The sequence below is a fragment of the Boleophthalmus pectinirostris genome, unplaced genomic scaffold, assembly GCF_026225935.1.
Source record: "Boleophthalmus pectinirostris isolate CB_2022bp ecotype Guang Dong unplaced genomic scaffold, ASM2622593v1 HiC_scaffold_17, whole genome shotgun sequence".
NCBI lineage: Eukaryota > Metazoa > Chordata > Actinopteri > Gobiiformes > Gobiidae > Boleophthalmus > Boleophthalmus pectinirostris.
The window spans coordinates 23,242,318-23,257,623 of record NW_026571115.1 but is presented as its reverse complement, the minus strand read 5'-3'; the positions used below and the strand labels follow the sequence as shown (position 1 = coordinate 23,257,623).

At 37.1% G+C, this 15,306-nt stretch overlaps 2 protein-coding genes across 4 annotated transcripts; one reads left to right on the top strand and one right to left on the bottom strand.

Moving 5' to 3' along the window:
• The first annotated feature begins 2,870 nt into the window (after positions 1–2,870).
• zgc:65811 (uncharacterized protein LOC393524 homolog) lies at positions 2,871–8,007 on the top strand. 3 transcript variants are annotated; one of them, XM_020927187.2, is made up of 9 exons: positions 2,871–3,003; positions 3,112–3,204; positions 5,102–5,207; positions 5,285–5,382; positions 5,559–5,633; positions 5,713–5,814; positions 5,901–5,996; positions 6,093–6,176; positions 6,483–7,329. In XM_020927187.2, the coding sequence occupies exons 2-9, from the start codon at positions 3,139–3,141 to the stop codon at positions 6,657–6,659; spliced, it is 804 nt and encodes a 267-aa protein (XP_020782846.2). In that variant the 5' UTR covers positions 2,871–3,003; positions 3,112–3,138; the 3' UTR covers positions 6,660–7,329. The 3 variants fall into 3 exon arrangements, with proteins under 3 accessions (XP_020782846.2, XP_055008800.1, XP_020782847.1); XM_055152825.1 differs by having other exon boundaries at positions 2,872–3,003; positions 7,186–8,007; XM_020927188.2 differs by having other exon boundaries at positions 2,874–3,003; positions 7,239–8,007.
• Positions 8,008–8,505: 498 nt separating this feature from the next.
• On the bottom strand, positions 8,506–14,182 carry LOC129408661 (uncharacterized). Its single transcript, XM_055152807.1, has 14 exons — positions 13,623–14,182; positions 13,363–13,470; positions 13,175–13,293; positions 12,845–13,016; positions 12,631–12,749; positions 11,314–12,490; positions 10,130–10,240; positions 9,844–10,007; positions 9,710–9,777; positions 9,427–9,545; positions 9,160–9,334; positions 8,961–9,087; positions 8,805–8,902; positions 8,506–8,727 (listed from the first exon to the last, which is right to left on the bottom strand). Exons 1-14 carry the CDS (start codon positions 14,059–14,061, stop codon positions 8,721–8,723), a joined length of 3,003 nt encoding a protein of 1,000 aa, XP_055008782.1. The 5' UTR covers positions 14,062–14,182; the 3' UTR covers positions 8,506–8,720.
• Positions 14,183–15,306: the final 1,124 nt, after the last annotated feature.

The window sequence follows — 15,306 nt, the reverse complement described above, 5'->3', positions numbered from 1 at the left end:
TCTCCTTATTTTCCTAAATCTCATCACCACACCTCCACGCACCCCCGTCCCCCACCCTTTCTCTTCACTCACTTTATTTTGTGGCTTGGAGACGTAACCATTACGCCATCCACATGTCTTTCTCCATAAAGAAAATAATCAAGATAGAATGAACGCATCAACAGGATCTACTTTAAAATGTACCCTCCAGTCAATTTAATTCCAAATGATCATGTGTGGTTAAATTTTCTAAATTTAATCCCTGTAGACATAAATAGGCATTATATTATATGCATTATGCTATACTACTATGCCGTATGTCGGGTCATGCCCATAACAAACTAACAATATTATGGTTGGCCAACATTTTATTCAAATAATAGGCTAATTGGTAGGCCACCATATTCCAATAGGCAAATTGGAGTAGGCTACTCCAATGGGTCCAATATGGTTTTCTATAGACTACGGAACTGTAGCAAACATAGGCCTATAAAATTTGAATAAGCAAATGTAGGCCTACATACAGTTTCAAATATGATAAGGAACTAATTTCAACACAGTGGGCTGACAGGGGCACCGCATATGTTAATTGATGGTGCTTTAGCGCTCTCTGCTGGAATGTAATAGAAGTGCCTCGAAGGTGGCCCATGAAACGTGCAATTTGCTCAGTATAGGGAATATATACCTTTTTTTCTTTTACAGTATACTACTGTGAAAAAAGGTGACTTCAATATTTGCTATTCACTTAAAAAAATATATATCTCTTCACATGTTCTGGAAATGAAATCTGAACAAGGACGCCTGCAACCCCTTTCATCCTCTAATTTCAAACATGAAATGAAGAGATGGTGTAGCCTACTCAGATCAAATCAGGCTAGGGCTATAAAAATGTTAACTCAGTCATTAACAATAGAAGTAGACATAATGTACAAAAGTATTTTTAGTGAGCCTTTTATTGAAATTCAGTTTGAAGTTTTACTAGTAGTAATGTGATAACACACACACACACACAAAAAAAAGGCTATTTGGCTAGTTATTAAAAGAGCGTCAAGGAATAGGAATAGGCTAGGTTAATAATATAATTTGTTTAGTATGTTTTTGAATATTTCACAGTAAATATACTGAATAGGCTACTCAGTTAAAACACTTTTTTCATCATCAAGACAATTTACTTTTTTTTACACATTACATTATTGCTTCACTAAAGTCTTGTAAGATGACCACTTAAAAAGTGTTAACAAAGTGTTTCTTGGTCTTAATTAAATTTTGACAAAATATGCAGTTATGCAGTACAGTTTTTATTTTGTAGGTCAGGCCTGCTGATTTGGACTTGTTGTTCAAGTAACATAAACAGTAGTAATATAAACATAAATATTGTTATATTTATTATATTATATTTATTTCATAATTATATTATTCTTATTATTTGTAAACTGAGTTTTGTTTCATTGGCGTTGCAGACAAACACACAGGCAAAAATGCAATAAAATGTCATATGTTTTTGAAGTTTTCCAAAATGAAAAGATAGACATAAACATAACACGAAAATAGATTTTTAAAATTGAATTTAGTAATAATTTTAATGTGAACTGATGTTGAATAGTTTAGTAACACCAATGACAATACAGTGTAACACCAATGACAACAGCATAACACCATTACCTCTACATTAGAAAGCTTCTGTTTATTCAGTAGGCGGCTGTAACACCAATCATAAATGTCTATAAAATGTAACTTTTCTTTGCTGTAAAAGAGGGGAACACCAATGACATTCCAAAATAAAACATGGTAAAATTTTAGTTTAGTAATTTTAGTTTCACTGAAAGAGTCTTCTTGCCATTTCTGATCTGAGCAATATTTAGCTCACACATTAAAAAAATAAATACACATAAAATACTGGGCAGTAATGCAAAATTGGGGGACAGATTCAGTTATTATTTCATTGTTTAACCCAAGTGTTTGTTTCGTTACGCATACATATATATGTGTTTTTTTGGGTAGAAATTCATTAAATTTAATTAAATTAATTAAAAACACACACACACACACAATTATGATCTGAAACTGAATCCATCATCATTGTACAAAAGTGAAAAGATGTTTTATATATATATATATATATATATATATATATATATATATATATATATAATATATATATATATATATATATATATATATATATATATATATATATATATATATATGATATATATATGATATATATATATATATATATATATATATATATATATATATATATATATATATATATATATATATATATATATATATATATATATATATATACACACACATACATATACATATATAGAGGGGGAGCCTCCTCAAAATTGGCAAAGTTAGAAGCAGGTTTATTCACGTTTTGCTTTCGACGCTTTTGAAATTAAAGAGCAAAAATGTCAAGGCTGCACGAGTGTTTCAGACCACAGTATGGACTTTGTTTTTAAAAATACATGGATTCCGAGAATAAGAGTTAAACTGTTCGGCCTTAACGAACTTTCATAAATGTAAAAAAAAAAAAAAAAAAAAAAAAAGAAAAAGAAAAAATGGCGCACACGTAATGCACTTTCCTAACTTTCGTTTTTACAGATTTCCTGGGAACTACACCAATTATTTTGCTTTTAAAAATACATAGATTCCTAGAATAAGAATTATGCTGTTCGGCTTGAACCCACTCTTATAAATGTAAAAAGTGCAATAAAATATCCCACACGTAAAGTATCTAAAGTTGTTTTAACTTTCGTTTTTGCAGATTTGTTGCGATTTCCTGGTAACTGCCCAGGTGGTTTCTGCGCTATATGAAGTCATCCACTGCCGCAGCAGCTGATTGGTTCAGTCTGATGTCTGTCGCTCACATGGACCAATTGCATCTCTGAGCGAACACAAAGGGGCGGGACAACACCAGATGTAAAAGAGTACGCAGCGGTTTTCTGTCGGTGATGTGATTGTTTTTCTGATAGTTGGTTAGAGAAAACGCGAATAGCTTTCCACGCACTCAAGGTTTGTTTTCTAATGCTTTGTGTCCTCTGTAAAACATAGGGGCGGTTATGTATATCAATGCCTTTGGATTTAGACAAAGGGGTGACGCATTGGTTTTTCATTTTACAGACTTAGCAAGTACACACCTCAATCATCATGGCTGTGGAAGGATGTGGCCTCGTCTGCAAGTATATCATCATCCTATTCGACTTCATCTTCGCGGTACGTGTCTGAAACAAATGAGGCAGTTCATGTTCCGAGGGGCTCATAAGGGTCCTTGTAATTTTTCTTAATTTATTTCTGTTTGTCCAGCGTCTCACAAAAGAGAACTCTCAAACTCATGGACATGTAAAACATTAAGGAAATCTTCAACATTTGTCTCTACCAGTAAGACAGAGACAAAATCTAACTTAACAGCCAAACCGAGCTCTAAACACATTTTCTCTACATGACTCTAAATAAAGACACAATATGGCAGTACCAAAACAAGTGCCTTCACTTCCAAACAACAGAAACGGCATTCACCATTCTCTGTCATATTCAAAATTGTTTACATTTTCCATGTTTGCAGGGAAGAATATATAATATTAATTTGGAATAAATCAATAATAATAATAATAGTAATAATAATAATAATAATTATTATTATTATTATTTTTATTATTGTTATTATTATTGATAATACTACTACTACTACTACTACTAATAATAATAATAATAATATAACATTTACAAAAACATACAAAAACATTTACAAAAATAATGCACAATTAACAATTATGTATTTGCGTAGTCAAATATACACGTTGTGGAAGCTACTGTGTGTAGCTGTACAAAAGTGTGCCCATTGGAACTCATTCAAATCACTTTTTTTAACCTGCGTAATAAGACATGAATCTTCTCTTTCGCTACATCATCTGAACCATCTGGTTTCACATTCATGTATATATACTAAATATACTTAACAATTTTAATATATTAAAATTATTAATGTGATAATATACAGTTACTTCATATGTGAGGTGAGCGAATACTTTTGGCAATATAGTGTATATATAATATAATAGATATAGATAGATGTTTCTAAACCATTATGTTGTACTAGTGATAATATATTTCATACTTCTATTATTGCTACTACATTTGTATCTGGACCTTATAATTACCTCATCAAAAACTAATGTTTACAAAAAAGTCCTGTCTTCCACACTTCCTAGACTCTAATCCCAGAGAAACTCACCTACTCAAACTAAACTGTAAGGTTTTTTGACATAGTCTTGATATTTTCCATATAGTAAAGTGTATGGATGAACAGGTTTAGGACGTATGTATCTGATACTGTAACCCTGCTACTCTAATACATACGTGGAGTAAACACTGTCTTTCACTGTTCTCTGGGACTCATGCATCAAAAATGCAAAAAGTTATGCAAGAAACAAAAGTCAAAAAGCACAAATATGCTTTTGGTTTGTGACTGGTTGTACAGTCTCTATGGACTGATCAGGAGGACTGGGTATTATTAAGAAGTTGCAGATACGATACATACCTTGATACAGTGAGCTTTCAGTTCGATATGATATATTTCAAATTGATTTGATACGATTCAATAAAAAATAATTTCAAAATCATGCCTCTGACACTAAAAGTCTTTGTTAAACCATGTCTTGTGCAAAGTTAAAAGGAAACACTAATTTTAATCATCAAGTCAGTGAAATGTTAAATGTGTTGCAAAATTAGTTTCCTTCCTCTAAACATGCAACAGAACTGTAGTGCTGTAACAAAATAATGTAGTAAAATATACAAAAAAATACTCTTGGTGTTGATACAGCAGCCTGTTATATTGATACTGTTTACTGTTACATGTATTTTTGCTTTCCAATGTCTTAGTTGATGTGATGTTCAAACCAAATTAGTTTTTGCAGTTTCTGTCTCACAACATCACAGCTCAAGTACAAGGTTGTCTGGTTTTCTTATAAATACATTTCAAACACTTCTTGTATATAAACTAGTAAAACAGATTCAAGAAGATATAAGTAACCCTTGGGAAAGTACTACTGTTTTTAATTACATACAAATTTTTAGTGCCTTAGTGGTTTACTTTCACTTCTCTTGTCACCAGGTGCTAGGCATTGGTTTTTTGGGACTTGGTCTTTGGCTGAGGTTCAGCAACAACACAAGATCAATATTTGAAATACAGGAACTCAACTCAAGCGCATTTGTGATTGGTGAGTAATAAAGAAACAAATGTTGTTTTGAAAAATACTTCAGGTTTTTGGGTGTAATCATTACGGATTTTCCAAAGGGGTGACGGTGCTGATCGTGCTCGGTGTAGTGATGCTGATTGTTGTCACATTTGGAGACCACGGAGCGTGCAGTGAGAAGAGGTGTTCTCTGCAAGTGGTAAGATAAAGCTGTGACCACATATTGTACTGTGAGATCTAAATGAACTCATAGTGGCATAGTTACAGTTCCTTCCTGTACATTTTCTACAAGTCAACAAGTCCATGTAAAAACGAACTAAAGAATGTAAGATAATTTCATTTAAGACATTAATGTTTGTCTCTTAATATCTCTAGTTCATTTGCCTTGTTGCCATCCTTGCTGGAGCTGACATAATTATCGGAGTGCTGGCCTACACCAAACGTGATGAGGTAAGAAGTCAGAGAAGGAAAGAGAGAGAGAGAGAGAAAGATTTCAACAGACTCTTAATATTTTCCTTCAATTCTGCAGGTCGGATTGCGGGTGGCAGAATTCTACACCAGTTTGTATGGAGTGTATGTGGCCACTGCAGACCCGGCAGTAGCTGTCACTCTCACATTTGTGCATAAAATGGTTAGTCTTATCATTCCACTTTCTCTTTTACAAATTAGTGAATTTCACCTCACAAACTATTATTTTCCCTCATGCATTTGTTGTAGATTCACTGTTGCGGTTTGACAGGTGTCTCACTGATAGAACTTGGCAAGGACATCTGCCCGGCTCCACAGGGACTAATGGAGAATTTTAAGATGGCTGTAAGTAGCTGTCATACTAACACATAAATATAATTTTCTTAGGCTGCAAGTTCAAAGCATTGTTATATATACAAGAGCTGTGACATTTCTTTACAGAGCTGCCCATCAGAAATATCTACTGCCTTTTCCAGCAATGCCCCTGTTGTGTTGGGCATCTTCCTTGGAACCGGGGCCCTTTTGGTAGGCAAATGTCTTTTTGGATGTCTATTTTGTCATATCTGTTTTATTGCACTATTTTTAATTGATAATGCAATTATACCAGTGAATTATTATTCAGTAATTGTAATAGTAAATTAATATATTACTACATGTGAAAGAAGAAGGTCTTAGATAATGGAATATTTGCATGGGGCTTAAAATGGGAAATAGTTTTGTCTTTTTCTGAGGTGAATTATATTAACCATGCCATTATTGTATCTCCTGTTCTCTCCTCTCATGCACATAACTGCTATGTTAATTTTTATTTCGCTTAACTTGACCTCCCAGATCACAGCCCTCATCTGCAGCTCTATTCTTGCTAAAAAGATTCACATGGATGCTGCGTCTCCTCAATACATCATTCTGCGTTCCCCTCCCTCCTTTAACCCCCAGCACCCCCAGGACTCCCAGCCTGTGGTCTTCACCCCTCTCTCTGCGGCCAATCTTCCTATTGCACAAGCTTGAATCTAACAGCTTTTTATATAGGGCTGGGAAATGGGACAAGATTTTATTGAATTATGTTTTTTAAGTTTCAAGGATAATTGTTTCATCTTTGAGAAAAGTAGTCAGACAGTGGTAAAAAGCAATTCATGTATTATTAAGTTCCATTTCGTTTGTCTACACCACTTGTCAATAATACTGTCAAATCAATAAAGGGCCAGGAATACATTGAAATAATAGAAGTATAATAATAGGAGAAAAAGAAAAGCTTTAACTTGCTCTGGTAAGTTATTAAAACAGACAGTGGGCCAAAATCCACAAAGAATAGCCCACACAATACATTCAATTAAATCTTGTTCCCTAGCCTTTTTTCTCTTACCCATGCTCATGTCGTTTTTTTTGTTTTTTTTTTTCTTTCCCTTGGAATCAATAGTCTCTTTCGCTCTTTCAGTTCCATTAAGCATGTGCCTTTTCCTGGTGTTTGGTTAACATAGTGAGACATAGAACATCCTCTTTAGTATAATGCTGAAATATGGGTTGGTTGTTGCAGTTGCACAGTCTCTGCTCTTCACCCCTTCACCCCTTCCCGTCTCTCTGTACCAGATTGTTGCACTGGTCTGTTCAGTCATCCTCCACAGTCATCTTAACAGAAGCCAGCGTGCCATGGAAAGCTACTACTCCAAAGTGTACTAAGAAGACCACATTTCAAGATAATTGTGTTCAAGAGGGATATAGCTAATGATTCTGTTTTATATGTTAATTGTAATGATGGCAGCAAGGAGTCAAACATGCCAGTGCAGACCGCGGTTACGTGTAGGGGGGAAAACACCACCTAAAATCATAGACGGACTAGCTCAGTCACATCCTCGTATTGTGCTCATCATAGGTCACTCGACTGTTCAGAAGCTGTCAGAGGTTTAAAATCCCTGTGTTCATGTATCAGTCCATTATGCAAGACAATTGAGAAAGCTAGTTAGATTTTAATTTTTTTTTAATTTAAACAGAATTTGAAAATTATGTGATACGACAGTGGATTATGTACGTAATTGATCATTATGTTACAGATTTACGTTCATTAAATGTTCATATTTTATGTACATGAAGGGATCATTTGTGTGTTAAATGTATGGGGACCACATTTCATTTTATTTTCATCAACAGAAAAAGTCAGAGGCTCCTTGAAGATTAATCTTGGTTGTGACAGTTTTAGTTTACTAATTGACTCATCTTAAGTTAATAATTTTAGAAAAGAGTTGGTTGAGGACCACTTTTGTGATACACTGGAAATTTCATATTTTTGTTATCATTTCACGTTTGTAAACATTAGATTTAAAGCATATGTGTTTGTCAACAATAAAACAAAGTGATTTAACCAGTCTTGTGTCCTTGTAGAAAAAAGCCAATCATGCATATTTTTTGTGAACATTATATTAGTCTGGTTTGGGTTGTTTTCAATTAAAAATATGTTCTAGTATTGATTTTAATTAGTGTATAATCAACAGTATTGATCCAAGTTTCCCCATTTTCCCTCACTTAACTGAATGACATACTGACAACTATTTCTAACATTTACTCAGTTTCAGTAAAGCAGGAAAAAAATAATCTGGGTGTTTAATGTGACAGAACAGACTATAAGCATCAAAAAATGCCTTAAAAAGTAGCGTTGTACACTCATATCTGAGGTTTACGTACAGATCTCTCTTTTCTGTAAATTTAAAGATCAGCAGACATACGGTATGTCCACAGCTGCAGTCTTCAGTATAGTTGACTGTATGAACATGCCTCAGTGTGTGTCCTAGTGTGTCAGATCTTCATCTTGTGGAGACTGGAGTGCCCTGCCTGGCCAGTCACCACCACACATTTGTACAATAGGAGCCACTGCCTCACCACACAGAGCCCAACAGCCTCACCTGGGGCATGGAATTGCACGCAGTCAAAAGTGGCAAAGAGCTTCAAGTGAACCGGTCTGGGGATCCAAACATAGTCCACAGTATTTCTTGCATATGATGAAATACAATGGTTTTAGTGTTTATCATTTATAATTTTATTAGATATTGTCTTGTTCAAGTGTCTATTCATTCTCATTCAGGACCTAATAGAAGGAAGTATAACACGGGTTAATAATACTGTTCTATTACTAGTTCTTAAACCCAAGAGACTACATTGTACCTTATCATTTCAAAGTCTTCACTGTTACAATTGATGCAGCCTACAGAGCAAACCCCATGTACTGCAGAGCATACCTCAGTCGAGCAAAAAAAGTAAACCTGTAGAGAAGAGGAGGAATAGAACACGTTTTGGTCAATTCTTTAAGACTTGTTGTACCTCAGGGTTCACATCATCCACGACTAAAGGACTTGGTGAAGTGAAGGACAGGAAGCTGATGACCACAATATACTTTGTGTTAGGATAGACTGAAAGAAGATGCTGTGAAGTGCTTTCAGAGGAACAGCTGAGTAACAGAAAAGATGCAATTAATTTGGGCATCAGCTATAATTACAAAGTGTACATGTAAAGAACCCACCCATCGTAAATGAGTATGGCACTGGCATATGGAGTTAAAGTGTACGCCAAGCAGTAGTGGACCCACAGCGCCACACTGGGGTCAGGAGGCAGCAGTGTGAGCTCTATATACACCAGCCTGCCTCGTAAACTGTGGAGGGGAAGGTGGTCCAAGGGCTGGAAGCTCAGTGACTCATCTAAAGGAATGAATTAGTAACAGGGATTTCCACCAACACACAAAACAACATGACAAACAATAGAAGACATTAAAACTGCAGTGACAGATTACCTGTAGCTAGTCTCATCTGTACGGGGGTGGCAGCTGTATATTGAGGTGGCAAAGGGTCCAGTATGAACAGTGGCTCTGCTCTGAGAAAACCAGGATAGAAGCTACATTCCACCATAAAGCTGGAGACATACACAGGTTAATTACAAAGCTTTAGTCTAGCCATCATTTTCAAAGAAAAAGTCAAGGGTCTCAACCAATCTTCTCAGAAAATAAATGACAGTAATTATTGTACACTTTGTCAAGTATCAGTTTGAAAGCAGTTGGTAGTAAGGTATTCACATACCTCATTAAGGAATTGGCAGAGTCACAAGTTTCAAGTTCTAGCTGATAGTTTATCAGTGAATCACTGACCTAGTGGCAAAGAGATCAAAATTAACCACACAATCTAGATGCAACTAGAAAGATTCTTGAGCATACTCGTGTTGTGACCCCACAGTCTTTTGGGGACACAAAGTACAGTTTGGGACTAGAGGTCAAATGGCCAATGGCACAGGATACTTTGGAGTGATCAGGATCTGAGACTTTGGGTTCACCCACAGATTCAGGTAAGGAAAACAAAAGGTACTCTCCCAAGATGCAATCTGTTGACATAAAATTAATTTTTCAAACACAAACCATGAACATTTTTGGAAGCATTTCTTCCCACTGTGCGTTTTGTCATTTTGGGCATGTGCAAACAGGATCTGCTGTCAGAGTGCCTCACCCTCCACAGGCAAAGCAGAGCAGTCAAGAGAGATGGAACAGTGGAAATGTGACACAGTGCCAGGGCAGCTGGGCGCGTCAAAGGGCGGGGTCATGCTGGCACTAGTTTGACCTGTGTGAAGAGAAGCACAGGGAATGTGTTTTTCATTTGCATCTAGAAGCAGAGTGCACAGATCTCCACAGCCAACAAACAGTTCAGCACAAGCAGTGTCACGACAAATGGGCCTGTAAGTGGAAAAAATAAAAGAGGCCAGACGTGGAAGGCTGGTACTACACAAGTATGTTAAATCTGGGCTATGAAAGGTATAAAGAACCAGCACAATCAAATAAGCACCTATGTTGTTTAAGTTTAGATATCAAATATGGTCATGTTCACTTATTTGTTGGGACATTACACGTTCGCTATAAACACCAGCTTGTAGCTGTAGACTAATTTCCATCTGTTCTCCTGCATTCACTCTCAAACACATTCTCATTCATAGAATAAAATACTGGGGCTGCTCACAGACAAGCTATACAAAAACAGACAATCAAGGTCCCTGTAGGGCAGATAATTAATAGGCAAAAAAGCAAGAGATCCGAGGGACTCTGTTTCAAGTCACATCAGAACAAAGTTCATTATGATTAATACACCAAAAGGAAAAGTGGAGAAGAGTTTAGCTTGAGGAGATGACAGTCTGCACTAACCACTGAGCCACACTGCCGCCTCACTATGACACCTGGTACTCCCAGCAATGTCCGGTCCAGAACTAACTAGGCCCAACCCTGTCTCATGAGACAGGATCGATTAAGGAAGCATGGCAGTTTAATGAAAGGAGCATACAACGCTGAAATTTTTTAAATCATTAAAATGGCTATTAAAATGAACATCCTTTTTAAATCATCTTTTTAAAATACTCATTTGATTTCAAATTGTATTCACATATGCCTCACATGGCAATAAAACAAAGATTTCCATTATACCTCTTTAATAATTCCATTATAATATTCCTCATTAGCTCAGTGGTGAGTATAGTATATCAGTATAGCATGTATTGCCACGAACAGGGACGGATTGAAGAGTCTTAAAGGCAAGTGTCTCTAAATAAAATTGCTAAGCCTATGGGAGACTTACTGCATGTGGGTCACATTATAAAATGAGTAATTTCTCAAATTTGTAAGAATTTAAGAAATGAACATTTTTACCTTGCACACTGGCATCCTCAGGATGTTCTTCTAGTACAGACATTAGAGGGAATACAGCATAGTTCACTGGAGCTGCTTGAATGACCCATTCCTCCCAGCGGCTGTGGTCAGGTGAGAGATCGGAGTATGGAGTCGATTGCCTTTCATTCATCAGGGTTTCTGCTGCATCATGTACTGGTACAAACAGCTCAGGGACAGGCTGGAAGTCTGAGCCAAAACTCTGCTGCACATCTGCACTCTGAATAATAGGATCTGCACTTTGTTGTGGAGGGAGTATAGAAGCTGGAATAGGATGGTTCTCACGTTTAGGTCCAGAAAATAACTGGTAGTAGTTATAAGGCAGGGGGTGAATGAACGTGGTAGAATGTTTGGCAGAAGGTGTGGATTCACCAGCAGGGGTCATTGTTACAAAGGCTCTTTGATCATTCATATTTGATATTTGAATATTTGGATTAATTCTTAGGTCATCGGTCTTCATATTGTGTTGTTTATAGACTTCAGACGTACCATGCACTGGCTTCTGAGACTCTCCAAAGTTAATTTTTTCAATAAGGTCATGCTGCAGGAAGGCATAGAGCAGTGGAGGGGGTGTGGTATTAAGATCAGTTGCAGAGTTCAAATAAAACAAAGGTGTAATGTTACCCGCTTCACTTGAGTGCCGTGGCTCCACTGTAGAACCAGGATTCTGTGGGATTTTAGGAAGGTGGTAGTAGTGATAGTATGGATTGAAAACATAGTGGTGAGGGGGCATACTAGGACTGGAACCCTTCAGTGATGGTGGAGGATGTTTCATGGTAAAAGCATCTTTGAAATCAGGAAAAATTTGGCTCGAGTCTCGCAGTGATGTCCGCATACTGTAGTAGTCCTCTGGTGGTCGTATTTGGTCACCCTGCTCATCTTGTTGTGGTTTTTTAAGTGGAGATTTCATTGTCCTGAGCGGAGGAGTCACCTGTGGGACATGGTCTCTGTGGTGCCGTGTAGGACGAGGGTAGTAGGGCGGTGCCAGGTAAAATGGTTGTGCCCATTGATTGGGCTTCAGGTCTGGTGTCACTGGTTTAGTTTTTGTTGCAGTAGATTCATGAGCTTGATTTGATTGAGAAGATCTTTTAGTAGCTATGGGACATGAGAAGAAAAATACTTCTTCCATAAGTTGAATAGAAAGTGTATGATTTCCTCCCTGAAATGACATGACAAATTCATAATATCAACAAATACACAACACTAAAATATAATACATCCTTCTTTAATGATTAGAACAATAGTTTCTTCCATCATTAAACTTAATAAATCAAGGCAGGATGCCTTTCTAATAGTTACTCTTGATGTGATGCCACATGCCAGAAACGGCACAGTGATTACAATCTCTGCGTTTCCTCTTTTCAAACTGTACCCACAGTGCTGCACCAACTCGAGCAGGGGAGTCCACTCACCCCGGACTGAAGGGACAAAGAAAAGTAGTAGAGAAACGCATTCATAAACTAGGACTTTACTGGGAGAGTGAATATTGATTTAAGCTCTGTGGGTAGTTTACCATTTACATTGGGCTCCTTGGACACAGACTGGCCTTGAATGCTGATGGTTAAGTCAGAGGGAGAGCAACACAGGGACAGTCCATCCAAAGCCTGGGACTTCACTAGAGACACTGGACATGATATCCTTACAGCTGTCCTCCGCCACAGCAAAGACAGCACATGACGATTGTTCTAAAACCCATTTTATGTCTATTTAATGTCTATGTCCAATATTACTTGTTCTATAACTACAAAGTTTATTATAACATATAAAAATCAATGTCATATTCGAAGTACATTGACATACACAATTCCAAATGGTAACACAAAGTATAAAATAGAGAGATTACCTGAACAGTAACATGACAGCCATTATAGTGAGCAACTACAGAAATTTCTCTTATATTTTTGTGAACAGAGAAACCACACCAAAATGGTATCTTCGACAAAGGAAGTGAAGAGTCATTTCCTACAAGGTCATAAGACATATTTTTTTGTGATTTTTTTAATACTTTGAATGAAAATAGAAATGCATCACCTGTGCTGATACGGAGCTGCACAGCTCTGGTCCTCACAGTGAGAGTCATCGAGTCCGCCGCACACTCCACCACAGGCTGCAGCTCCTCTCTGATCTGAGCCTGGACATCTACAAGGGAAACATGCAGGTCAACAGGGTCAGATAGTTCAGATGTATCATAATAAAAACAATGACCATTTTAAACTGCATTCTGCGTCTAAGTAAAAGTTTGATGTTTAGATAGAGTCAAATTAATACATATCAGAAATGGTGATGCTGACCTGTACCACTGTAGTCAAACCTTCCATAAACAATCGGCTTGACTTGTCCCCTAGAACAGTTAGTGTTGAAGTAAATAGACGGATTATTCTGATTTTGATCTAATAAAGTCTCCATCTTAGGTTTGTTTTGAGTAAATTTAGACGTCTCTCCGAATGTTTCTTTTGTTTTCATAAAAAGTGTGCTGGGTTTTCTCGAGCCTAAACGATGACGCCTTTCTCTTGACCTCGGTGCCAATGTTTCCGCAGTCAAAGCGCTCTCCATGTCATTATTAAACCCGGGGTGTTCAGATGGCCGTGCCGAATAATCAACCGGCTCACTAGCCCCTAGATGAAAACTTATTGCAATGGTGCAGATGACAACAACACCCAAGCAATATCCTTTCTGCTTCCAATTCATAGCAAATCTTAGCTGCGCGTAAAACAGCAGATAGAAGCGCATTGGTGAGCCTTTTATTTTGTTTCGGGCCACACACCTGCTCTCTCATCAGGGATAATCATAATAAACAGGTGCTACAGGCTAATGAGGAGAACATTCAATTAGCATATTTTCTTGGCCTACAAAAATATATTAGGATTTGCAAATTACTCCTATGGACAATGCGCTACAAAAAATACATGATGTATCCTACAATAAATGTTATTTTATTCATAGCCACTAGAGGGCCACACTGCATCACATAAAGGTTATTATTAATTTCATGAAAAGTCTCTAAATGTTGACCTGAAATGCACCAATAAATCAGTTAAATAGGTAACTTACTTGAATCGAAATTTCCATGCGTTTTCCAATTTTTAAACAGAATGTAACAAGTTTGTTTACCCTAATATTTCAGTCTGTAGCCTAAATATAACCACTGAGACTATTTTGATTTCTTTTTTGACATAAAATGACTATATTAAAAGCTATACGAGCTATATTAAGAGCTATATTGAGAGCTAATGACTATATTAAATAAATTTTTGTGTGGCGTGGAAGAATTTTAACTTTTGACTTTTAATCTTTTCTGTGTTAACAGTCGGACTGACCGGACTGAACGAAACATCAACTAAGAGGCCTAATCATAAACATGACAACACTGTAAATATAAACAGAGAAAATAGCTGCCATTTGTAGGTGAGGATGACAATTAACGGCAAAGGGTTTCAAAGCAAACACGGCTGCCAGTGTTTGTTTTTTGACAGCACGGTGCCAAGATTCACCATCACATAGTGGCCATGATGTGAACAGCTAGGGCCAGATGGGTCATTTTCCCACAGTTCCTCATCTGCAAAGTCCTTTTCCATTCATTTCTAGTTCTACTTCTATGCCAGGTACTGGAGCTAGATGACTCCCAGTGGCGCATTGTTAAACGCACTGTGGGAGAATGATTGCAGCAGATTCAGTTTGATGAGGAGGACTCTGAAGCGGGGCGAGGTGGAGGGGAGGGATGATCGGTTAGAAACGGGCGCGGCGGCAATGCAATGACTCATATTTGGAGTTGCCTAGCTACAGCCGGGACTTGTTTTCTTTAGACAGTGAGCGCGAGTACAGTCTGGAATCTGGATTTCATTGAAAGTCCAAGGCTACACAGGGGGGCGGTGGAGTAAACACAGGGGTGGCACAAGGAAGGAGACAGGAGGGGCACACCAGAAAGGAAAATCATGTGAGCAGGAATCTGAAGTGAATGTAGTAATGTGAGAGTGA